Below are 27,347 nucleotides of genomic sequence, written 5' to 3'. Positions count from 1 at the left end.
GCAAAAGTAAATGAGCTGTCGCGTCACACAAATTTGAAATTTAGGTTTTTATTAATAACCTAATTTTTAGCATTTACAAAGTGGCTTTATTACTCCAGCGGCAGTAACACCTAATCCCCACCATGCAATCACCAGGTTCCGATGGCGATAGGACTGCAAATGGCATCTAAATGCGCACAAAGCATGCTAGAATCAGATGCGAAAGCGCACTATGGCTATCGCGCGTCATTCTTTCTCTCATTTACAAACGGACTCAATAAATAAGACACTACCCATTTCTAAGTTGCCATTCACGTGGATTTAAATTCTATTGAGGTTGGTCTCTGGATATTGGGTGAATGCTACACAAACTATGAGGTGTTAAACAATAGCAAAACCTTTCTCTGTTTAACTGTGTAGGGCTACTGGTATGGTGGGTTTACTTTACAGGGTGGAAGATATGCTTCTCTATTTACATCTTGTTTGGATCCAGATTTGAGTTTGCCGAGAACCGAACTTGGGTTGATGAATGTGAACATGAATGTGGTCCTCGGCAAATCAAGATGTCGGTAACCCAATTCTAAAATTTAAATTAATTTTTGAAACTACGAGGAAGTAAAGTAAAAAGGAAATTTTCTTGATTATGATTTGAATATTATTTTGTAAATATTGCGTATTTTTTAAATATGGTTGTTGTTGGAACCAAAAAATCTACTTTGCAGCTCAATCAACATTCTACTTCTGTCTTCTTTACTCTTTGATATTTACAGGTTCTCTTTAGGCAATGTGAGGTAGCTGTTTTTCCTTGAAGTTGGATATTCTGGAGAATTGCAACAATAGGTCAACAGGAATAGTTTTAATGGCGATATTTATGCAGAGTTTGGGTTGTAATGATTTGATATAAAGAGATTGTAACATTCAAGAGTTTTAAATACTTGATACTCTTCAGAAAATATTTTGTGGTGTCTGGTGTTTTTTTAATTTTTTTTGTTCCGTAAGAGTTTTTGAAATTTTTTCTTATGTTTTTTCACTTATAACGCGTCGGTTGTTTGTAAATGTATCTAGAATCAAGGGGGGGAAAAACTCGAAGTACAAGTATTGAGGTAATTACGTTTTAATTTTTTTTTAAGGTAATAGATTTGTTACAAGTTATATTCTTAACTAAAATCCAAAATATTTATTGTGTTAGAATGTTGAAATGGTTTTTCAGAACTGTCAAAACTACTGTACGATTAATTTTGAAGTATATTTGTGATGAGTAATTAAAAAATAATTTTAAATTTTGATGGGCATTAAAATGTATGTGTTCTTTGGTGGTAATGTTTGTATAGTAAGCATTTTTTTCTAGCTTGTAAAGTTGTGTACAAAGACATTTTTAAAGAGCATTAATTATAAGATAGTCACTTACGATAATGTGTACAAAATTCAAAATTGTTAGTGGTAGTATTCTTACATCACCTTTTTCGGAAACTAATAAAATTCAGAAAATTTGTTTATTTGAACATAAAAAATGTTCCACTATCTACCCTGAAAACAGCAATAATTCCTACTAGTTTCTGAGAATTCACTGTTTATAGATAACATTACAATACGTATACATTGATGCAGCCATCACCATTATTTAAAACGTTTTATAAATGGAGAATCCAGGATCTGCAAACCTCACATTCAAACAGTCCGTTCCGAGGCTGCGTTTGTGCATGTTCGGTATAAATATTACAAATTTGTTACATCATGAGAATGGTAGTTTAGGTTAGATTAGTTCCATTAAAAATACTTTAAAATATTGTGGACAGTTGGTTAGGTTAATATAACTACATTATAAATACTGTAAAATATTTTTTATGGTTGCTTAGGAATTTCAATGTAGTGTAGCAACCAGTTCATTCAATTCCATTCCGAGGCCGGAACAGTTTTGAAGTTCACCAAAGGATACCAAAGTTTGCAGCTCACACAAGCAACTAATTAGTAGCTGATAAAAATGCACATAAAAGTTTTCCATATTGTCTCATAGACTTGTGATGGATAAAGTAGAGAATAATCTAGCTACATTTAAAATACTTTAAAAAAGGGTGTATGGTTGATTAGTCAGTTTCCGGGGCCAAGTCTGTTTTCCACCTTAATGGGTTTTCCACCATAATTGTGCTTTATTAGGGTGGAAAACAGACTTTGCTCTGACTGTAACTTGCTGACATTAACATCCCTGTCTTTCAGAAAACAACCTTGGCTACGAGGCTCTGGAGAACAACAGGATCATGTTGCAGCTAGTATGAAGTAAATATTAGGGCGGCAACAACATCAGGTATGTCTCTTGTTGAAAACTGTCTTGGCTATGCTAATAAATCACAGCATAAATTTATGTCACTATAGGAAGTACAGGCAAACAATAAAACAGTTAATTACAAGTGATCCAAAAGTAAAGAAAGGAAGAAAGAAAGGACACCTAGCTACATAATTCAATATAATACTTCAGGTGCAAACCTCACAAACCCATACTATTTAAAAACAATGAAATTTCCACAAACAATTGAAACAAGAACTACTGCAATTGATTTGTCTTTTGGTACAATATAAAAATTAGTTGCTATAGATGCTCATTATAAATAAATACCATTATTGACACACAAAGTACCAAAACATACACAGACACCTAATTAACATGACCGCAATGACATACTGACAATATACCACGTCACGTATTGATGTATTGCAAATAAATGTGATTAATAAACTACAACTATCTTTGTATTCTGTTTAAAAATGACAGTCACAAAGGCATGATTTTACTAGTCCAAAACATGACTTATATACAAATATATTTAACATGGCTGTAAAGATAGATTTATGTGAAAACACAATTTTAATTATAAAGTTTTCAATAAATCTAGTTGGAATTTTGTAACGCTGTTTTAGGATTGTGTAAAGGAATATATGTGGTGTTGGTAAACACCATTTTTATAATAATATGATTTTAATTTCAAAAAATCATTTTCAATAGAAATATACCCATTCTAGAATATTTATTTATACTAGTTTTTTACATTTTATATGCCATTATGATTTTATAATTTGGGTATTGTACTTTAATGTATGAATACAAAATTACCTATTATAGTATATGATTTGATACTGAAATAAATTTTATTAGGTATCATATTGTAAACTAGAAACATACCCAATCTAATACATTATACAATTACCTATGTTAGTTATTTTATAACATTTAAACTAATAACCCAACACTTTTTTTTACGTCACTCCAATTTTCTCTAGTGTCATTTCTCTATAATGTTTGTATTTACATTTATGTACCTTTCTAAAGTATACAAGTTTGATTTGAATTCTTAATACATGTTAAATTAAATGTACAGGATCATCAATAATGATTGCCAGGATTCTATGCTGTTATTGTAAAATAAGGCTGGGCACAGACAGAATCATACGCTACGCGTCACAGCGCAAACCACACAATGCCATGTAACAGCTTAACATTATTTCTGTTATGTTATTTCTTTCATTATTCTTGAAATCAAATTATTTTCTTTGATAGGTACTCATTCAAAGATGGATTATAAAAATTTTTTTTCCTGTACTACACATCTGCATCCAGCTACATATCTGCATCCAGCTACATAATAAGATAAAAAAAAACTCTTTAAAATACTTTTCAAGTGATTATTTACTCAAATTAAGGTAAAGATGTAAATCAGTATTTAACTAGTCTGCTTTAACACTTGAGTTTACTAAATAGCTTACAGGTGTACACAATAAACACATGTTTTTTTACTAATGTAAAGCCTTTTTCCTATGCATTAATTGAAATATTGTTTTTACCTGTGTGTTTCAGGTGGATTGTAAATGGAAGTATTTAAATATTGTGTCCATGAAAGCAGTAGGAATGTTAAAGTTACATAGTGAGTCCGTAACGTGGGAGAGAGACTTTGGAAAGTTCATGTGCCCCTATGTTATTTCCATTTGCGCCTGGACAGAATGAGTAATTTTTCAAGCAACAACATGTACTACAGACACGGGGGAAGGAACCACGAAGCACACCCTTCAGGGAACATGGGGAGCGGTGGGTCGAGACCTCAGTTTTGGAGCGACAGCTTCTCTAGCTACGGCAAGACGGTGGATCCGTACCGGCAGCATGGCTATCCAGCGCAGACGCAGAGTGCCTGGCAGCACCAGCCCTTCCCGCAGCAGTGGTCCCAGTCGCAGTGGGGGGCGCCCGTCGCACAGGCCGCTCCGTTCAGGAAAGACCAGATGCAGAACCAGCACCCTTACAAGAGTGGCCACCACCCGCCTGCGTCGTACAAGTACAAGAAGAGTTTCGGTGGCTACGAGAGAGGCCGCTCATCTCCGGTCAAAGAAGAAGATCCTCTGCCGGGCTCGGAAGAAGAACGGAAAAAAATGCTGGCCCAGGAAACTGACAAAGTGAAGAAATGCCTTATGTCGTTCAAAAACGAACAGTCTACGAGTGTGGGCAGTTCAGGTTACAGGGAAAAAGATAAAAGCTCTGCGGATGCAAGCTCTAAGGAGCACCGTGATAATAGAGAGAGGGGGAGTTCATCTCGTAACTCAAGCTCGTCACAAAGGAATGTAAGCCACAAGGATAGAGAGAAGCAAAGCTCTCACTCTTCTAGTAATTATTCTGGTCATGCCACTTGGAAAAGTGCTCCATCAAAGTGCAGTAGTGAAGGTACTAACAAACATACCAAAAAACCTAATCACTCTCACAAACACAACAACAGTAATCAAAGTAGTAAAGAAAGTTATTCGTTGAATAGTAGAGATAATCATTCATCAACAGAAGGAAGTACTCAAGTACGTTCATCTTCCAAATCAGAAATAAATAATGTACCTCAAGCTTTAGGACAGCAGAAGAAAAGTAAAAGTGGATCTAACAGTGAAACGAAACAGACTGTACCCTCAGGTACTGCAAAGCAAGTTGTTAGTTCTCCAAAAATCATTTCAAATGATGAGTTAAACTCAAGTTTGAATGAGGGCAATGGTGAAAATGAGGTCCAGGTGAAAGTAAAACATTTGAAAGACCGTATTGTAAGACATATTCTAGGAATGACTACAAGCCACATGAAAGATTTCATTAATAAACCTACATCACGTAGATTTGAATTTGCCATGAAACATTTGGTAAAAGAACGCCAAGAGCTGGTGTCAAAGGAGCAAAGGGGATTCGCTAATTCTCGAATCCGAACGCAGAGTACCGGATCACTGGATGAGGGTGAAATACTAAACGAAAATACCTGTTTGGATACAAACGTTAGTGTAGATTTGGCCAGCTTACCTGCTGAGGTTATTGAACACCTCGGGAACTTATTGCAGGTAGATTTGCTGAAATGTGTGGAGGAGTCAACCTCATTGGAAAAAAGCCTATGCGAAGGTTATAATGACTGTATAATAGATTTTGAAAATTTGAAGGCATTTGCAAACACTTTGCCAAATAATGAAAACATCTTTGCTTTCATAGAAGAAAAACCAGATGTCACCGAGATTGCCATCAAACAAGAAGTAATGAATCCTTGGGAAGATGCTGCAGAACCCAGCAGAATTAGTGTTCAACCTTCAAGTGAGGCTGGTGACATCACCGACGACCACGAACTGCAGGAGAGTCAGGTCCTGCATGAAAGCCAAAACGTTGATGAAAGTACTGACAGCAATACCCTGCACCCTGACTTGCAGGACAGGCTAAGTTGTCAGGGTAGTGAAGTTGTGTCCAGCTCTTTGTCCTTGCCGCAGTGGGCCGGTGATAACAGTTTCCCTGGTTTACAGGAGCAGCCCTGTACCTCTTTCCCAAGTGATGTGGATGGTTGGAACAAGTCTGCAAGTGCGGATCTAACATTGCAGAGCTTGGAAATGACAGAAAAATTGATTGACAAAATTGAGCAAATGACTACAGTAAATAGTGACTGTAGTCAATCTGCAAATAATAATAATAACAACAATAATAATAGAGAAGAGCATTCAACCGAGTTAATTGGTGTGATAGAGTCTGTTGTAGAGGAAGAAGGGACTGCAAAAGAAAAGGGATACAGGGAAGAGAATAGAGCTGAAGAGATTGCACAGTTGACTGATGTAAATAATATGGAAAATAATTGTGTTGGTAAAGAAATTGATGCTGAAGAGTCAAACAAGGATAATACAGTCATTGAAAAACAGCCAGATCATTTGAGACTTGGCGATGAAAATATTTGTCCAACAGAAATTGTTGAGTCACAGAAATGCGATGATATGAATGAATCTGACATTACGGACACAAAGGAAAACTGTGCCAAAGATGTGCCAGATGAAGTAGACATTATAGTCACTGAAGGTAACAACACAGACAAAGCTATAGAAATTATTACTATACCAGATGATGAGACCTCTATGGAAGGACAAGGAAAAATCCTACCCGATCAAATGGAAACAAAGCCAGGTGAATTATTTTGTGATTCTGAGTCAAAGATGGTTGTGGAGGATAGCCATCTCAATGAAAATGACATTTCCCAAAATAAAACTTCATTTTCAGATGAGCCACCAATCGTATCTGGGCTAAAAACTGAAGAAGAATCATTTGTGCATGTTTTAGAAACACCTATAGATGAGTTTTTGCCAACAGAAGAACCAGTGGAAGAGGGGGCACTCATTAACGACAAATGCCTTGCGAGTGCGGTCATTTCGGAGACGGAAACTGCCGAGGAAGAGGCTCCGATGTCGCTCAGCCCGTTGGAAACCAAATACCTGGTCATGCCTGCCGTCACGGAAGATTTGGTGGAAGCGCCAGGTTTGAGCGAGGAGCTCGGGGAGTGCGGGGGAGGGGGGAGCGGCTTGTTCAGCGTGAGCTTGGGGCTGGACGAAGCAGCGGCGGAGGAACGCAAGGAGTCGAAGGAAAGCGAGAAGGAGTGGCCTGCGTGCGGTGCCTCGGAGATGCAGTACGGGCCCCAGGGCAGCGGCAACGCGGAGTTCCGGAACCTGTTCTGCGAGCTGCCCGACCTTGAGACGGAGCCGGCAGACGTCGCGCCGGACGGAGCCACGAGCCCCAGGCCAGCCGGGGGCGAGACTGCAGGGGTGGCCGTGGCAGGCCCTGGGAGCAGACCTGGTGTGTGCTCCACATCCACCGCAGCTCGTAATGATCTGCCTGCAGGATACTCTCCAGCTTCTGCCCAGGGTAAGGATTTCAAACAATCTCATGTTTTTACACTTTGTATTTGTCATTCCGCCCAAAACATGGAAATAGTGCTTGATAAAGTTAAGTGATGTTTAGTAAATATGAATTTATAGTCTCGGTCTTTAGAAAAATCACATTCATAAAAAAAAAAAAGGAATTTAAAACTATTTCCACAATGCAAATACTACACTTCAGTCAGTGTTTTGGGCGTTTAACCAATATGGCGCAACAGTTAGCTGATGGGGAAAAAAGGGCTTCACACACACACACACGTGCCCGTACACACAGACACACAGAGTAATCATGCATATTTTACCAACCCCTGCTTATAACCTCATTTCCTATTTTGTTTCGTCTGATTACTACACAGTCATGCTTCTTGTAGAGAACATTACCAATGTGTATATTTAACACGTTCACTTGTTGATAGGCTTCTGAGGTGAAAATTCTGGAGTTGTAATTTGAGGTAAAGCTGAAAACAACTGACAAGTCAATTTGTGTGTGCTACTTGCAAATCAGATCAGTGAGGAGCTTTTTGAATCTAAATGGTACAATATGGGCATGCTATATGCACAGCAACTGATAGTCAGTCACATGACTAATATGTTTAAATGTGCACATATAGGCCTACATATGCTTGTGGTAAAAATATTTGTCTTGGTTTTTAAATTATGGTGTATCTTTGAGGACAATTTTTGATAGTTCTTTAGTGTGTATTTTTATTTATATTAGGATAGTGATTTGAGACATAAGTTTTGGTTGGAGATATTCCAATAGTGTTACATAATTATGACTGGCAGAAAATCATTCTGTACCTCAGAATAAAAACACCATGTCAATTTTTTATGAAATATAGTTTGAAACATGTTTTTTTTTTTTAAATGAAATATAGCTGGCACAATGCCCATGATATGCATTTTCCCCTCTATGTTTGGTATTCAGCACTCATACCATCTTGTCTAAAGTGCATTTTTATATATTAAGGGCCTACAAAACTATATCCCCCCTTCTAATTATAATAAATGAAAAACCTTAAACTATGTATTATCTTGAAAATATTATATTTGTCTGATAAAAAAAAAGTACAACAACAATGTGTTAAAATTTTTTTGAAGCAATTTCTATTACTAGGGAAGAAACCTGAAAATAATTTCAAGTTGAAACATATGGAAAATGTTCACTCTTAATAAAAGTTGATGTGGTGTCCTATACCTCCAAGGTACAGAATTTAGCACAATAGTGTTTTATTAAAATAAAAATAAAAGTTGTGGGTTTAGATAATTTGATAATGTGCCCTGAATGGTTTTCAGTGCGACCAGCAGCGGAAGCATGTACACAGACTGAGTTGGTTGAAGAGCTCACTCCACGTGATGTGGAGAAGATGCTACAGCTGCTGGAGAAGTCTCGTCAGCTTTCACCCCAGCTGGCAAAGCTGCTTAGGGACCACTTTTCCTTGATCAAGAGTTCACAAGAGAAGCATTTCGAACCCTGCCGCCTGTCACGGGAGAGTAGGAGAGAAATTTGGAATCGCTCTAAAAAGGGTAAACCCAAACAAATAAAAGGGTTTTCGCAACATGGCGGCAGAGTAAATATTTCTAATTACGGAGGCAGCAGAACGCCAAGTGAAACCCCAGACTTAATGGAAGATAGTGTGGACAAAGTGAGAGAGAATAATGAAACTCATAGGTCCACATCTCCACGAGAAGATTTGGAAGAATCGGCCTCTGATGTTGAGAAAACGATTTTCTTGGAAATGCTTGGAATCGATAAAGAAATCCAGAGATTGATGGATCAGAAACTTCGCTTGTACATGAGGTTACGTTTGAACATGTCTGGTGAAAGACTTAATTTTGGTCATTACTCCCCCCGAATGCCACCGCCTCAAGATAGAGTGTCTTCACAGTTGTGTAATATGTCTACTCCTATTAGTCCAATCTTAGATGTGCCTACGGATGAGAGCGAACTTCCTCAGAAAGGTGGGGCACCCGTGGAACAGTCCGTTAATAAAAATCTCCTGAGACCGCCAGTTGTAATTTTACCCCACAGTTACGAGAAACCGTTGTACAATGAAAGTGCAGACGAGACAAGTAGTGCAGCATGTGCACCCATGCTCGATTCAATGTTTCCTAGAATTTCTGCAGTGAACAAGCGTTTGAAGTTAATGGACACTACTGTCGTTGAACAAGTACTTAACAGTTTCACAATGCCGGACAGTCAGGAGGATAAATCAGCAAGTTCAAAAACTGGCAACATTTTGAGCGTGTTGGAAAATGAGCCACAGGGTGAAAATTATGCAGTTGGTGGAATCAAACCACATTCAAATAGTACACTAAGCAATGATGCAGATGTTGGCAAAAGTGCAGCATCTGAAGATCTCATTGATTCTAGCACCAAAGTTAGACCCAGAACAAAAAAAAATAAAGCACAGTCAAAGTACATATCGGAAAAAGTTGAGCCGATTTTGAGCGAAAACTTAAACATTTCAGGAGCAGTAAAACCTGTTACAGATGAACTACCTGATCGAAAATCAACCAGTCATACAATATCTCATGCTTCAGATGATGATCTTTGCAGCAAATCCAGTAAAAGTATTATCTGCAATGCTGATTCTAGTAAAGAATTTGAGACCATTACATCAGTTAGTGGGGTACACAAATTAGACCTACCCTCTTCGGAAACATCTGTATCTGCACTAGAGCTAACTACAGATGAAAAATATGATTTAAATAATGGTGAAAATCAAGTTCCCTCAAAATCAGCAGAGAAAATAAGCAACCCTTTATCAGAAAATACGTTAGTTTCAAAGAAAGTTGATGAACTTAGTGAGGAAGCTGTTTTCAGTGAAAATTTAACTGCTTGTTCTAAAGATTCTGTACTTCCAGAAGATGAAAAAGTATCCCCTGAATACATTTTGGCAGATTCAAAGTCAGATGACAAAGAGACGACAATTTTAGAAGATTTTAAACCTGTCTCACTTACTGGTAAACATGACTCCTTTTCTAATGAAAAGCAGCCTCTGACCAGTACAGACAACTTGACCACTAAGTCAGCTAGACGGAAAACCGATAAGACTAAGGAGTTAGTAAAGAGTCATGCAAGAAGCAAAGCCAAGCAATCTCCAGTTTCAGCGTGTTCATCAGTAGTCAAACACACAGATGAGGCATTGTCTACCGACAAGATAAAGCTAGAAAGTTCATTAACTGATAAAACTGATAGGCATGCACATGAGCCATTGACCACTGAAACAGTTTCAAATGTTTCTTCAAGGACCACGGGGGTCAAACAGCAAACAACCTCTGCAGAGAGATCTTCACAGAAATCCAAAGGATCTACCGACAAAAATGCAAATGTTTCCGCTGAAAAATCTTCTAAACTTAAGCAGTCATCAAGTGAAAAAGGCAAAACAGATTCTACAAATAAACCCAGTAAAAGCGATAAAAATAAACATTCTAGTGAAAAAAGCGTTCGTCAATCTAGACAAACGAAAGCAGGCATAAAGGATCAGATTTCACCTGTAAAATCATCTGCTCATGCCAAGACTGGTAGATTAGATTCAAACAAAGTGATATCTGATGAAATTGAATCCTCTGTTAGTACAGAATTGGTTGTGACCCCAAGAAAATCATCGTCTCGTTCTAAATCAACTGCTAAAAAATCTCCAGTGCGTAATTCCAAAGAGAAGCAGGTTGTTCCTTCTGTTGAAAGTGAAACGTCCCGTACCAGAAGGCTGGGGAAAAGACCATCCAAGACGGTTGAAAATGTGGACTCGATAGCAGTGGAGGCTGATGCACCTGTTCTGTGTCACATAGAGGACTCTAGCTCAAAAAGAGCCAAGAAATCTCCCGTCACCAAAGTTCACGACAGCGATGGAAAACAAAATGAGCTGGATAAGGGGGAAGAGAAGGTGGCTACTTCTACAAGAAAGGGGAAGCAGAACAAGCTTGGTGATGGACCACAAAATGTTGTGGATTTCACAAAACCCCATTCAACTCCAAAGAAACCCAGCCGATCAGCCAGGAGGACGAAAGAATCACCGGTCAGCACTGTATCTGCTACAGAAGGCGAAGCTGAAAGTAGTGAACCAGAAGTGAAGAAGAGTGATGTGGAACCGTTGGAGCCCAGCTCCGAGACGGTCACGAGGCACAAGAGGAAGCGGTCCAAAGCTGTTGACGATGACCCTGCAGACTCCTCCCCTCTGGCAAAACGCACGAAAACGAGGGAGACGACAGCCTCCGCGTCTGAAGACGACCCGGATGCGCCGGTCTCGCAAGGCAAGCGGAGCACTAGGCTGAGGCGGGCGTCCTCGCGATTGGACTCTGACCAGCGCGGTGCAAGTTCAGATGCCTCGGACAGCAATCCCAGCAGTGGCAGACGGTCGTTGGGCAGGACGGCCAGGACGACGAAATCGTACAGCGATTACCACGTGGAAGATGACGTGCTTGATGAGGGTAGGAAAAAACGTACGAGACGAGTATCCCGCTGTGAAAGTGTAAAAAGTGACGTTTCAAAAAGCGAAATATCGAAAAGGGAAGTATCTGAAAACAATGTTTCAATAAATGACGAATTGACCATGCAGGTTGCTGAAGTTGAACAGAGTTTAAACATGGTAGATTCTGAGAATAAAAACAAGGATTTCGATGACGTTCCGTTAGTTCAGCTTAAGGAAGAAACTCCCGCAGTTCAGGAGTTGACAGTTAAGCAGTGTAGTGTTTCGTTAACTCGTATTCGCGTTGACCCAGTGATTTCAAGCGAAGATAACCCCGGAGAGACGGTTGACTTGGAACCGGAACCTGCAAGTCACGCTCTGGAGCATGTTTGGGCTCTCTCGGACTCTGGTTCGGCGGTGCCGGAGGAGACACGCGTGGGGCCGGAGGGAGACTCGGGACTGCCCGCGTGGGCGGAGGACGCACGAAGCGGCTACTGCACGCCCGGAAGCACGGACCCGCAGGGGGAGAGCGCGGCGACGGACGACAACAGCATCTCCACGCTGGTCTCGGACTCCGTGTCGCTGATGAGCGACGGGGAGCAGAGGCGAGCCCGGGGGGAGAACACGGACTGCGACCGTGACTCCACGCACTCGACCGAGACGTCGGTGGAGGGCGGCGGCCAGGCGGGCAAGCACAAGCTGTCCCGCAAGCACAGGAGGGAGAAGAAGTCGGACACGCCGGAACACTTGACGTTTGAAACGCACACGGGCCCCATCCTGCACCTCAAGGTAACTCCATGCTCTGTACCTCTTCTTCCGGCACGATGCCACGACGGACGTGACTCGACAGATCCACACATCATTTCAACATGACAAAGTTAAGACGTAGAATCTCAATAGCATGACAACATTGACACAGCAAACTCTAATGTGACTGTCGGAAAATCTTCCCATGCCAAATGTAGTATAGAATATGCTAAAAACAGCGTAGACCCTGTAGAACGCTTTTATTTCCTGTTGACAGTTAAACATCACATCTGGCACGAGTGAGACTAAATGTATTTATAGATACAAGGGAGAAAAATTTAGATTTGTTAATAAACGTTAATAATAGACAGAAAAATAATTAAAGTGTTAGCTATGCAAAGAATTAAATAGAAATATAATAAACAGTTGAAGGCACGCTACAAATGTGAAAGTGTACCTATACGTAAAACAAAATTTTGTTTTTCAGCTTAAAGGTAAATATTTTTGAATTTAAGATTTGTAAGGTCTTTCCGTTGTACGGAATGGCACAACAAAATTAGAAATATAATGTGCTTATTGCGGGCTGCTGAGGTGCGTATTTTGTCATGTTGACGTCACTGCGGCCTTGTATTACATTTTTGTATTTCATGCTCTAGAACATTTGCAGATTCATAACTGAAATGATACTGAATGCCAGCCTGGTAAATCTCGACATGACAGCCTCAATATTGTCGTGCAAAGTTACAATTATTAATAATTAGTTTATATTTGAGTCACAGTATATTTAATCCACTTCTCATGGAAACATTATTTTATAAAAATAAATATTTATTGAATAATTTTCAAGTGGCAAGTGAAGTGTTTCAAACGATGTGTTCAGCTAAATCTTAGTTTTGACATCAAAGTTTTGCCTCCTCATGTTAGGTATGTAATCAGTGTGGCATCAATTTTGGAACCAAATCCTAAAATAATGTTGACCCATCAACTTAACCTAACATGTTGATGTATGGATTGACATGCTTTTTCATCTGGCTTTCTATGGTTCGCCAAATTTTATAATCCAGCACCAGTCCAGTTACTAGTTGCATTTCTGTGCTGCTGGCTTTTTCATTTCGCTTGGAGTTTATCATTACAACTGGTTTTCATTTCAGTACAGTGATTTCCTGTTTGTATAGAGGGGTACTTTTGACATTTGGTATTCCCATTGAAATATATATTGTTTGATAATCAGGCCAAATCACCAATCAGGCATGTTCAGCGGTGTGTTTGTGTTGGCGAGAGACAATGATAAAGTGCGATGACTGCTGGTGCTGGATAACATTTAGTTGGAAGAGAAATGAAGACATAGTCCCTCGAGTACGTTCAAGAATCTTTACTGGATGTTTCGTTCCTGAAAGTTATTCTGAAAACACTTTTTTTTTTGACGTGATAATGTCTTATAAATCGATGAACGCCGGTTGCACACACGAAAAAGCATGACTCATTGTCACATTCCGCAGGTTTTGGCGGGCTTTTCAAAAGCATCAGTTTCATGAATTTGCTTATTATTTCAATTTCGTAGTTTCAAATTAACACTTCATTAACATTAATTTGATTAAAGTTTATTTCTAAAAAAATTGCTCATAATTATTTTAAAACAAATAATTCACATTAAACTTGCAAAAATTGAAAAAATGAAATCATGGATGAATTTAATTAATTGTATTGATTCGTATTTAATAACATGTATTTTCATCTAGCTCAACACCAATTTGAACAAAATCACAAGTTATCAAATTTTAATTAACATTGTATCAATAAGTACTTTTTCATCAATGTTTTCTTATTACGTTATCACGTAAAATTATTGTCCGTAAACCGACTTTACAGACAACCCCTTATATTTTTTTTTAGCTAGTATGATATAAATGTGTTACATATCTTGACAAGAACTTGCTAGGAAGAATTGTGAAGATGTCATAGCGCAGGGAATACATATTACTAAACAAATACAATACCAACACATCTGCAATAAATCAGCGTTAAACTTAATTGTAACGAAAAAAATTGTTTTTCTGTGGGAGTCAGGGGGGACATATTCTTATTTTGACTTCAAGCATTAACATGGCAAAGACACCAACTCCCTTCTTACCTGCATGGGGTGGACCCAATCATAAAAAAAAAAATAAAGTTCTAGAAACTGAACTCCATGAAGCCCGAGTCCCATAAATCTTGCCCCCCCCCCCCCCTCCTTTTTTTTTTTTAAGCCATTTTCACTTTTCTAAAAATACTGTTGTAAAGAAAAATTTAGAAACAGAAATGAGATCAGTCTTAAATCCTTTTCATAAACAGACTCCACTGGCGTATCTTGAGAAGTAGTTGAATCACGAGGTACACAGCGTAGGCTATGAATGACGATTGCTGTCGTCATCAAACGCAGAATATTCATATAAGCAGCCAAAAATATTTTTTTTTTCAAAACCCTTTTTATTTGATGTCAATTTTTATTTATCTGCTAAGTTAACTACTTACTATTGTTATAAAATTATTATATAACCATTTCCACTTTCCTTGTAGTTAATGATAGTGTAATGCTGCTCTGGTCACAGCTGTCCAGCCAGTATCCACCCCACTGGGCTGCCTTGAGAAGTAGTTAAGTGACGAGGTATCTTGTGAAGCCGTGCACACAATGTAGGCTCACGGCGTGTGTGCCCAGGCAGTCGGGGGGAAGTGTTGCTTGTGCGATGGACGGGCGGGCAGTCGGGGGGAAGTGCGTGTCAGGGGGAAGTGCGCCGTGCTGCGCAGACGGTGGGCCGGCACGTGCTGGCGGCCTGCGAGGACGGCGCGGTCTACAGCTACTCGCTGAAGAGCGGCAAGTACAAGGGCCGCTACGAGGGCCACGCGGCGGCCGTCACCTGCCTGTGCGTGCTGGAGTTCAGCCCGCGCACGGGCGGGGAGACCCCCAGCGACCTGGACGGCGAGCACGACACGCCCGCGCACGTCTTCACCGGCTCCCTGGACCGCCACCTGCGCGGCTTCGTCTTCAGGGTGAGGACCGGCGGGCTGGCGAGGGCTGGAAGCAGATGATGATTAACTAATTAATTTATTTATTTATCAATTTGTTACATGCCTGCCGACGGCATAAGGCCATGGGTGGCAGGCACGATAAACATAAAAAATCACATAGACAAAACAACCACATGAAACATGATTAAAATTGTGGTGTCAGTGCGTGTCATCATTAAGCATTGCAGGGTCAGTCTTAAAAAAAAATGTTAATGTCAGCCATTTAGAATTTTTAAGTAATTTTTTAATTAAATCCATCAAATATGTGATACCTTTTGAAGTAAAACTTGTTTGCTGAAGCGGCTACAATTTTCGAGCGTAACAAAAATACCTGTCGCACGAGGGGAACAGTGAGGCACGTGGTAGGGGAACCGGCAGGGGAGAGGTAGAAATGACGCAGCAGCGATGCTACGATCAATTCTCGTGACGCTGCTTGTGTTTGTCTACTCCTCAGTTTTTGTAACGGCTAAAGATTGACGCTACCATATTTATCTTATTTAATTTAAAGTATCTACTATTCATTTGTGTGGAAAATAGGTATTGATTTGTGCAATTAACTTTAAAAGTATCATTCATTTTTCTGTTAATAGTGTGATTAAAAATATAAAAATAAAAAAGGCACATGGACTTAAAATGTCAGCTATAAGTGTAATTACATTTTGGTATGTGAACACTTTTGATTTTAAATGTCAAAAGGACTTGCAGACTTTTTGATAGATTTTGTAAGTGTAATTTATGTTCAATTGAAGTGGTTTTTTTTTCTTTCTTTTTATTCAGTTGGAGATTGTGATTTAACATCATGCCTAAAAGTAATAAAAAAGCAGAAGCAGATAAGAGGTATTATCAAAGGCAACGCGATAATAAACGGTCAAAAGAGGCGCCAAAAAGTGTCATTGAACAGATGCGAACGTACAGGATGTGGAAATCATACCCACATCCTTACTATTCTCAATTATAATCTTTTTTCAATAAAAAAAATACTAATAATTTATCAATAAGCAAGAAGTTTCACTTCTGTCATGTGTGGACTCCTTGCACACATTTTTATTGTTTGTAACATCTTGTCTAGTTGCAAATATAGTTATATATTGATATGGTGTTAAATTACTTTTTAGTTATTTATGTATTGTTTTTGTTTGCAGACAGGAGAAGCAGTGTTTGACCCCGTGTCAATCGGCAGCCCGGTGCAGTGCATGGACCACAACTGGGGTTACCTGTACCTGGGCACACAGGCGGGGGAGGTGGCCAGGTTTAACATTCAGGTGTGCACTGATCTCTTTGGGTTGAGTAGACTTTATTCCCTACCTTCTTTTAAAAGTATATTTCATTAATTGTTAAAAATTATTTTAGTGTAATTATTGTGATTAGGTTTTATTTTTATTGAATATTAGGTGTGTTTGTATAAAATGTGAGTTTAACAAATGTTTCCTGAACTAGGGACAGTTCTAGTGGGTTAGCTTCTGTTTCGGTAGCTTGCACGGATGCCACTTCAGAAGGCAACTAGATAAACACTGTTGTTTCCCGATGGTACTTGTAGTGACTGAAGTCTTCCAGTTATCAGCTTTGATAGCTGGAGTAAAATATAGTATCGTGATCTCTCAATTTACCTTGGTTATCATTGATGTCACGTTGCGTTGTCCCGCGCTTGCAGAAGGCGTGTCTTACCGGGGAGCACCTGAAGCTGAGCAACGAAGCCGTTCTCTCCCTGATAGCGACGAAGGAAGGGCCTCGCAAGGTTCTCGTGGTCGGCACCAGGAGCTCTCCGATCACCATCAGGGACGCCACCAACGGTGAGTAGTTGCGACTGGTGGAGGAACGTTTGTCATCCTGGCCGGTGTAAGCTCACCGGACAAATAATTAGTCACCCCTGGAGAAATGATCACAAGCATCGGTTAATACAGTGTAACTCTGCTTCTGGACTCGATAACTGTCTGGATTCGGTTAGGAAGTTAGTCCACAAGGTTTGAGCATGTACCGCGCATCCAGGTTTAGTCTCTCGTTGAGGATTTAATCGCGCAATACCACCAAATTGCAGGCATGCTGATGTCAGCATTTCACCCACTGTTCCAACATGCCCTAAATATTTTTAATGGGGTTCAAGTCAGGTGGTTTTGCAGGCCGATCGAGATGTAATAGGGCGGGGGGGTGGGGATGTTCATAAAACCAGTCGCATGTGCATCCACCCGATGAACTTTGCTGCTGTTAGTTGCATTCTCATCTTTCAGATGTTGACTGAAAGGCAACACCTGATCATCCAGAAGTTCATGTTGGTGGTCACTGCCGTGAGCGGGCTTAATCCATGATACAAAACACCCCCGAAACATCACAGACCCACCTCCAGGTCGAACCTGACCTTGCACACATCCAGGACGAAGTGCTTCGATTGGCCTCCGGTGGACTCAACGTGCATCGTCGGAATGCAGGCATGAACGTGATTCGTCGGATCACATTGCGATCCGCCAGTCGGCCACCGTCCAATGTTTGATGATTCACAGCCCATCGAGGACTGTTTGTTCCTCCATTGTGGTTCCATGTGTATAATTCTCTCTTTTTCATCTAACTGTATGTTGCATCTGTGAAGTGTGAAGAGTGAATGAAGGTTTCACTGTATTTCTAAATTTGATTCGTAAAGTATTAGATATTGGATTGAAGCAGGGGCGCAACAACTAAATTTCCAAAGGGGGGGGGGGGGGGGGGGGCAATATACCTTTTTATAAAGAATCATCGATCCCCCCTATTGAAGCGGGGGGTCCGGGAAAATTTGTATTTCAAGGTGAAAAATGGTGCTATTTAAGCAGTTTTTATCATCTGAAAATTGATTATACAGCACTTTCTTTGCCCGCGTTTGCACCCACTTCATCGTTTCAGTGTGGGGGGGGGGGGGGGCTAAATACCCTTGCCCCCCCTTGTTGTTGCTCCCCTGGATTGAAGTAGGGTCGTGGTGCCAGGAGAGAGGGTTGGCAGCAGCGTGTGGTGCGCAGGCCTGCTGCTGCGCAGCGTGAGCGGCACGGGGGGCCACACGGCCTACAGCCTGCTGCTGGAGAACAGCCTGGTCTACTGCGGCACCTCCGCCGACGCCATCCTCGCCTTCGAGTTCACGGTGAGGCTCGCTGCATACTGGAGTTTGGTTTCCATGTTTCAGACTGAACAGATGAGAATCTCTTCTTTTACTGGTCAGAAGTTTGAAAGTTTCAAGACATATATATAAATATTTTATAAGTTGTGGATTTTTTTTAAAATATATATACATAGTACTATATATAAAAGCGCATATTTTTCTTTTGTTTTGACATTATGTATGTGCAACATAGTGAAGCATGGTTATTACAAACCTCGTTACATATTACAAAGTGGGTAAATTTCTGTCTCCTCAGGTTTGTATTAATGAAGTTTCACTGTATGTTGTTTTTTTTTTTTTTTTTTTTCATGTTATGAGGTTTCTAAGCCGTGCTTGTTGCCTGCACTGAATCGGGGAAATGTTTTCACGTACGGATGATGTCATGCGTAAATAGCTGGCCTAGCTGCAAGGTGCTGACAGACAGACAGACAGATGGGCGGACGTGATTGGCTATTGTAATGAGAGATTTACTCTCGAAATCTACATTCATATTCAAGGGGTTGATTTGATGCATTCTTTTAGATTCAAATTGGAGACTGATTCAAAAAAACTGATATTCAACCCATCAAATTCCTGGTGTACAAAATCTGTCAGGCCCCTGATGTTTGATGTTTTTCGATGTGTCCAACCGCAGTATTTTTATTTTACTGTGTTGGTACTTGTGTATTGTTGCAGAGTGGCAAGGAGGTTTGCCAGCTGAAGGCTGGCTGCAGCGTCGTGTGCATGACTTCGTACAACAACATGCTCTTTGCCGGCTGCTACGACGGCAACATCTACGTCTTCAGCTTGCAGGTCTGCCAACACGTTGCTCAGTGTGTTCAGTTGCCTCTCCTGTGCCTGCATTTCGCCGGTCCTATCATACATTCCGTCCGCAACTGCTTTCATTGCGTCGAGCTGCTCGTAAAGATTTGTGAATCCTTTTCGTGCATGGCACAGTGTGTTGCTTCATGTCGCTGGCGTGCAGCAGAAGCTGCCTTCCAGCAGGTAGGAAAGATGACCAAGTATCTGGGAGAGCCCGTGCTGATGCAGCATTCAAAACAAGAACCGTCTTTAATAATGTTCGCAGGCTTTCACAGCCTAGGTAACTGCTCCCTGATGTAGGCGACTGCAATGTCGACCAAAATGTCGGTGAATTATTCGCCAAGGCTACAAACCAGACGCCAAGCTACTTAAGGGTGTATGTCCCGTTCCAGGTCATGATTTTAGATTATATTAATCACTGATCAACTTTTAGACATTTTCAATCTTTAACTTTCACGAAATCAAAAATATATATAGTTGCATACTTTTTGCATAATTAGCTGCCAATGTTACATTTTTAATCTTTTTGGGTTGTACAAATAAGGAGAATTTAATTTATTGCAGAACTGATACTTTTTAGGATTAACTGCAATGCCACTGGCTACTTCAAGAAATGGTTTGCATTTCTATCACAAAAACTCATTTCATGTTTCTTGGCTGTCAAGATCATAAAAATTTTGAGAATTTTGAAATGTCAGGTAAAATTACTAAAATTAATTAATATTTTCTGAAAGAAATGCAAACCATTTCTTGAAGTAGCCAGTGGCATTGCAGTTAATCCTAAAAAGTTTCAGTTCTACAATAAATTAAATTCTCCTTATTTGTACAACCCAAAAAGGTTAAAAATGTAACTTTGGCAGCTAATTATGCAAAAAGTATGCAACTATATATATTTTTCATTTCGTGAAAGTTAAAGATTGAAAATGTCTAAAAGTTGATCAGTGATTAATATAAATCTAAAATCATGACCTGGAACGGGACATACGCCCTTAAGAACTTCCTTTGTTCTGTCCGCCTGCCCTCGCTCTAAAAGCCTTCGAGGCCACAAGACATGTTCTTTACGCCACTCCAGCGTGGCTGAGGCCCTTGTGACACGTCTGCCAACCAAACTTTTCCCAGCCACAGATTTCCAAGCCCAACAAAATGACACAGCCGTAGGGTTTTGCGAGACAAGGGATCCTTTCATTATTTATTTGACGGATATAAATATCTACTCGTGTTTATTGAAGTTAGCCTATCTTAAAATATTTTTTTGTAAGTAGGGTCATATGTGGGATTAATAGTTTGAATAAACAAACAATATTTTGCGTAGCAATTAGCTTCCTTAGTTGCATATACCTCTGACGATGGGATGTGCCCCTTTCCTGTGTGTTCAGCCACAGTTTATATTCTGCTATCTCACATGTCGGCAGTATCTCTGGTGAGTGAAGCCAGAAACTTTCAGGGCTAGTTTACATCGAGCCTGCTAGCATGCCCTAGTGGAAAATCATGGCAAACACTCATTCAGTAAACAACAGTGTCGGAAATTACGGTAAAAGGTTCAATAATCTTTTAATAATAGAAAACCTTAAGTTTATTCTTTTATTTTATTCTTATAGATTGTAAATATATCTCCTATATTAATAACATTATTATTTTGTAACTCATAAGCACCTACTTAGGAATAGTTTCCCCAAGCCCTACTTTGTAAACAATGTGGTACGTGAATTTTTAAAATTTAATTTTAGGTTGTTTAATCCCAAAGTGTTAACTACATTTATTTATTTAAATGTACTTTAAATTGATTTAGACATAAATTTGTAATGTAAATTCATTTTAATGGGAGCAGTGTCTTGATTAAAATGATAGCAGGGATAATTATCAGATTGGAAAACTAATTATTTTGATTAACATGCCCTCTTATGGAAAAAAAAGTATTTGATTAGCACTGTTTGGATCAACACTCTGTTTTCCTGGGACTAATTCGAGCGTTGCTTCGAGGAGTGGATGTATAAATGTTTGGAATTAATCTTATAGTTTTCTTTCAATGGTAAGATATCAGCAATACCCAGAAATTGCATGAGTGAAGCTGCTGGTAATTAACTAGTTTGAGTATAAATTTATAAGCATGAGAATATAGTATGAGTATGATATTGAAAGTAATATGACTTCATTGTCTAAAACCTCCTAAAAATGATGTCAAAATATGACGACTTACTAAGATAACTGTGATTATAATTTGTATTACCTCTTCAAATTAAGTTCTGTGTATCTAACCATGTACTTTGCTGTTACATAAATAAAATATGCATTTTATATTTATGTTATGCTACAATAAATATACAGACTGAATTATCAAGAAATAATTTTATAATTGACGGCTGGATACCGTGATTAATGTAATGACTCGATCCTATCACTACTAAATAAAATGTAATGAAATTTTTTAAAATATAAATGATTGTAGATTATTTTGTGTGTTTTCATTGTAGTAAAATAAAAGAACATGTTGAAATGAGGTGCAATGTGTGGATTGTTGCAGGATAAAAAGCATATAACCACCATTGCAGGACCTGGGAAAATGTTGCTCTGTATGGACATTGTAAAAAATAGGGTGAGTACAATGAGAAATTATATTTATTTTTTACTGTATACATTTTTGTATTAATATTGTGATCTATTTATTTTTTATATATTTTTATCTACATAGACTGTGCCTGTCAAATGACTATATAACTGCTTACTATTAAATAATAAATAGTAACCCTATGCTATGGAATCTCATAGGTACTAGGGATAAGTTGGTCGATTTTTCAGTGTCCCAATGTCATTAGTCTTAATGGAATTGGATCTTTTTATGTAAGTCAAGATGTTTAATGTTATTAGTTTGCTAGTTATCCATTAGGTGTAGGTTTTGCACATGATACATTTACAAACTAAAGTAAAGCTCACTTGGGTGATTTATAGTTGTCTACTTCTCAAAAACAGCAGGTTTGTACAACCACTTTTGCAGCCCTACATCATATTTAAATTTAAATCAACCAACAAATTATGTGTGTGTAAATCCACTTTGAACATACCTCTGTTAACTTGAGGGTTACATTCCTTGCCCATTACAATATGTACATACTATTGATGCGTGGGTTTTACTTTTTTCTCGGTTCTCGGGGTCAGTTCCGGTTTTTAAAAATCGGTTCTCAGTTCTGTGTTAACCTACACACAATTTCTAATGACACCAAAGCTACAGTATGTCTTGATTGTTGGTTTGTTTATTTGTTCATATGGTCGCCTAGTCCCGAGGTAGCACATCTGCTTCACGGCCCACTAGATAGCTAGAGCAACAGTGTGGCAACATCCCGTGGTAGAACACACATTAACACCCGGTGTTCAGCTGAACGGGAAAATCGGGAAACCTTGAATTAGCCTTGATTTTTTTTGTGCCGGGAAATCTATGACTAACCTATGAATTTTTGAAAGCCACCAGGGATTATCTGTTTAGCAAGTTGAAAAACTGCACGCCATGTCATTTGATATATTTTTGAATGCTGTTTTCAGCTTAGATGAAAAACTACTCACTTTGTCTACAAACTTTGTCACTGTTACAATTTTTGAGTGCTGTGTACGGGTGATCCTTGGTACCAGATGTGACATGTGATGTATGAGCTGTCATGAATTGTACCTAAGAGGATCGCTCAATTTATATCTTCTCTAGTTTTTCTCTTTTTACTTTTTATTCAGAAGATTTTCACCTAAAGTAAATAGTAAACGGAAGCCACGACCGAAATAATACCGTGATTTGAAAGTAACTGGACTAGCGTCTGGCACCATAATCCTTACCTTTTTCTTTTTTTACTGCGCATAGCTATACCAATACAGCACAGACAGTGAAGAATATAACTCTTGTTTATAAGTATTTCACAGTTACAATTAGCAAGTATGCCAGTCATTATATGATAGTAAATAGTAAAAAAAAAAATTTGGATGGACAAGTGGAGAGAGAGGTACTGCTATGACCTAAAATTTATAATGTGCCAATTGCTGTAATTTAAAGGCTCTCTTTAAAGAATATTACAAAAAAAATACTGGTGAGAACTATAAATGTTTGTATTGCATGTTTACATTAAAATTATTTTTAATAAGCTTGGTTAACTATTGGGAAACAATAAAAATAAATTTGTAGGTATTTCATTGTGAAATTGCAGCATATAAATTTGACCACTGTGTTTGTGGTACCGAACAGCTTTTGTAAAAATAGAAACGATAACACAGATCTGTTCTGTTTTAAAAAAAGAAAGTGGACTCGGCTGTGAGAGCAGGAGTGAGGTGCCGCAGTGCGATTGTGATTGGCTCGCAGGTGATGAGTGATGATGGACAGGCGCTGACCACAGTGTGATTGTGATTGGCTCGCAGGTGATCGCGGGCTGCAAGCAAGGCAACAAGCTAGAGGCGTGGAGCTTCCCCGCGGAGCTCAAGACCCTTGCCAAAGAGGCGAAGCAGCATCGATAAAACTGCAACGCTCATCGCCTTCTGCACGGACCACGAATCACCATGCGGTGATCTTTTTTACGTTTTGACCAACGGGTGTTCAATTTCATTTTTTTTTTCTCTCCGGACTCCTGAGTGTGTTTTCGCACTGGAGACAGCCGTAAGCAATTTTTTAAAACGGTGCGGGTATTTTGCGTTGCTGAAGCTACGCAGCCAACGAATGACAGTAATGCGAGAGCGACAGTTTCGGACTTTCGCTGCTAAGTGGCGGGGTAGTTCTGCGACTCCTAGAGCAAGTATTTTGTCGGGATTCGAAGGAGACGATCGGGTTGCAGTTGTGTCGTGACATGACTGCATAGTGTACACAAGAAAGTACAAATGCATGTTCTCCGTACTATTTTAATTTTGTGTAACCATAGACGTTCGTCAGTCAGATTTAAGTGAACTCTTATTTTGTACATTAAGTTTTAACCGAGTAGGTAGTCGTATTGTCTGTCATATTAGATTTGAATGAAATACATATTATTTCTGCCCATTTCTTGTTTTTATGTTGCATATATACATACTATTTTGCTTTGTAAATTTGTTGTCGGGGAGAGAGTAAAACCGCTATTTGTATTGAAAGAAAGTTCTATTTGTACAGATGATATTCTATAAACTATGAGGAGTGCCATACCATGGGATTTTTAAGGTAAAAAATTAATGCCTTGCTGAACTTTACGGTAGTAAAATTCTCATATTTCTTTTTTCTAATGTTTTAATTTTCTTTTACGTGCTGTAACCATGGTATGGAATTTCAAGATAGAAATAAATTATAGTTGAACATGTTTGTATAATGATATTAGATTTTTAATGTCTTTTTGTATTTATGTATTGCACTTAAATTGATAAAATCAGTGCATTTGAGAAAGAATAGCTGAGTAAATTTTTTGAAGTTGTTGAACAGAATGATTGTAATTTATAAACATTTTCTCATTTGTAAAGGTTAGATGTTAAGTAGGTTGTAACTTTCAGAGAGCAAACGGAAGCAGTTCACTGTCCAACTGTCCTGTGCTATCCCTAATATTTTGTACCGTCACCTTCTCTCCTTCCACGTTTCTGCAGTTTTTCAAGTGTCTGTTGTTGCTACACCTCCACTTTGTTCTCTGTTCTTTCTATCTTCTTCTGTCATGCACTTCGTTTTACTGCCGTTACTTGCGTTTCCATTTCCATACCACGTTGCGTGTGTTCTCCCTGGCATTCTTCTACCTTGTGTTTGATCCCTGCATGCCTCCTCATTCTTCTGTCTCTCGCGTCTTCGTCCCCGCCTGGTTCTTCTGTGTGTGCTACGCAGTGAACCGTTCGTCTCCCGCACATCTCTCGTCCACACCCTTGTCCCGCACGTGGGGAGTGTGGTTGTTCTGTTCACTTCTGAGCACGGCACGTTCACTGTGTAGCAGCCACTACTCATTGTTTTTAGGGATGTGCGAATCCTTGATTTTCAGTTCGGTTCGAATCCGATTCGAATCCCTGGCAATATTTGAGATATGAATCCGATTCCGAATATTAAGCACAGAATAATTAAAAATAACTGATTAATTTAAAAATAATGTGTGTTCTCTTTTTTCTAACTGTAACTACTGGCAATTATTTATTACACTGAGATTGAAATGTTTATATGTAATTATGTAAACTTAATTAATAATAAACACTGTAAAATATGAAAACCAAAACATATTCGATTCTCCAACTCAATCGTAATAAACTGCACGCCACAGGGAAATCACAGTTTTATAAACGTTTCAGCAAACGAAACCATTTTTTTCTCCAATAAATAGTCAAGATTTTTTTTCTTGTAGGTATGTAATTGTTTTTAGTTTATAGTTTGCTATACGATGAAATTTGTAATTATAGTTTAAGCACTCGAAACTCTTTTAATGTCACTGTGTTAATTATTTAATTTACAAATCTTTCTTTGATACATCATATTATAAACACTTACGTAATAGTAGCCTAATTTTATTTTTCACTGCTAGTATTTTTGAGCCGTATTAAATTAATTTATAACTTTTGTGAATATTCGTAATAATACTGTTCGAATCCATGTATGTACAACGATTCTGGGTTTGGGTGATTGTGGATTCGAACCGTACCTGAAAATATCGGGTACTCGCACATCCCTAATTGTTTTGAACAAGTTCGATGCGTGTTAAAGATCTGTATTCATAGTGAATGGTAAATTAATTGATGTATGATTTAGTCTACCTGTAAGAAAAAAATCTAGCCTGGAATGTCATATTATTTTTAGTTTTAAGTATTTATCAGAAAAGCTTAATCATTGAGAATAGTTGAGATAGTTGTTTTATCACCACCACCACTTTGTGTTGTCCATGTATTATTTACAAAACTGCCATTGATCATGAAAGATGCATTTTTTCATTTCACCTGACTAAATACATGACAATTGACAATCTTGAATGTATAATAACTATGTATTGTATTTTATGCTTTGGTATATTGGAAGAAAACCTACAGTACAAGAAAAAATATAAATGTTTTCATAGCAAATTTTTCTTTTAGATTTTAGTCAGTCTTATGTTTATACAAATATAATATTTACGTACGTTATTGTGTAATTTTTTTTTGTACAAGTTACAAGTCCTCATTAATATAAGTTAACATATTAGGTTACAAGTCCTCATTAATATAAGTTAACATATTAGGCACCCCTGCACCATGTTTAATGTTAGGGTTTTATTTTCGTGGAAAGCAGTCTATTTAATAATTATTAAAAAGTCATTCTTTTCTGTAAGTATTTTTGGTTGCTTTAGAAAACCTTTCTACATACGTTATTTGACATATTCCTATTATTTTTACAATGTTCGTAGTGAGATGTATTTTAAAAAGTTGTGAGACATTTTGTAATATAAAATGATACAAAGGCTGAAATAATGTTAGTAAGCATTTTTGTTTGTCTGCTAATTTGTTAAAGCATCATACAAAAACCATCCAAAGGATATTGATGAAATATTCAGGATGATATGTTGTGAAGTAACATGTTCTATGGGTGCTTGAGTATTCAAATTTGGAGTTAAGTTGCAAGAACTCTACTCAAGCCTAATTTAAAAGCTCTAAAATTCACGCATTTCATTGTTTGGTCTGGGGAGACAAATATAAGTGTAACCTCACGGATACCAACCTGGAGTGATACATAATAATTGTAAAGCTCTTACACTGCATTTCAGTAGAAAACTTGATTAGTTAGTGCAAAAATGATTGATTGGGCATTTGTTACAAATTAAAGTTCTTTGGCATGCAGTGGTTTACCATCCTGCTGTTTCATTATTATAAAAAATGTAGATAATTAAATATTAAAGTTGTTAGCAAAGTTGGCTGATTTTACATCTTCTTGTCCTGTAATTTTGATTTTTGTCTAGATGTATTGGTAGTTATTATTTAACATATCTACTCCATAATTTTGTTTTTGTTAACCTATGCTTCACACACGACTCCTTTATGAGGACTTTACTCAAAATTGTGTAGAATTTTTTGCAGGAACAACTGTTTCTTAAAATAAGCTACAAATATTATTTTCCTCATGAACATTATTTGTACTATGC

At 38.4% G+C, this 27,347-nt stretch overlaps 1 protein-coding gene across 2 annotated transcripts; it reads left to right on the top strand.

The window, feature by feature from the left end:
- Positions 1–745: 745 nt before the first annotated feature.
- On the top strand, positions 746–27,115 carry LOC134536276 (microtubule-associated protein futsch). Of its 2 annotated transcripts, none has more exons than XM_063376000.1 (11): positions 746–1,082; positions 2,194–2,281; positions 3,827–7,147; positions 8,458–12,362; positions 15,105–15,347; positions 16,508–16,627; positions 17,017–17,155; positions 18,347–18,465; positions 19,159–19,275; positions 21,806–21,877; positions 23,674–27,115. In XM_063376000.1, exons 3-11 carry the CDS (start codon positions 3,970–3,972, stop codon positions 23,767–23,769), a joined length of 7,989 nt encoding a protein of 2,662 aa, XP_063232070.1. In that variant the 5' UTR covers positions 746–1,082; positions 2,194–2,281; positions 3,827–3,969; the 3' UTR covers positions 23,770–27,115. The 2 variants fall into 2 exon arrangements, with proteins under 2 accessions (XP_063232070.1, XP_063232071.1); XM_063376001.1 differs by having other exon boundaries at positions 772–973.
- The last annotated feature ends 232 nt before the right edge of the window (positions 27,116–27,347 follow it).

This window comes from Bacillus rossius, chromosome 10 (genome assembly GCF_032445375.1).
Source record: "Bacillus rossius redtenbacheri isolate Brsri chromosome 10, Brsri_v3, whole genome shotgun sequence".
NCBI classification, from domain to species: Eukaryota; Metazoa; Arthropoda; class Insecta; order Phasmatodea; family Bacillidae; genus Bacillus; species Bacillus rossius.
The sequence above is the reverse complement of the archived record's forward strand: the minus strand, read 5'-3'. Positions and strand labels throughout refer to the sequence as shown.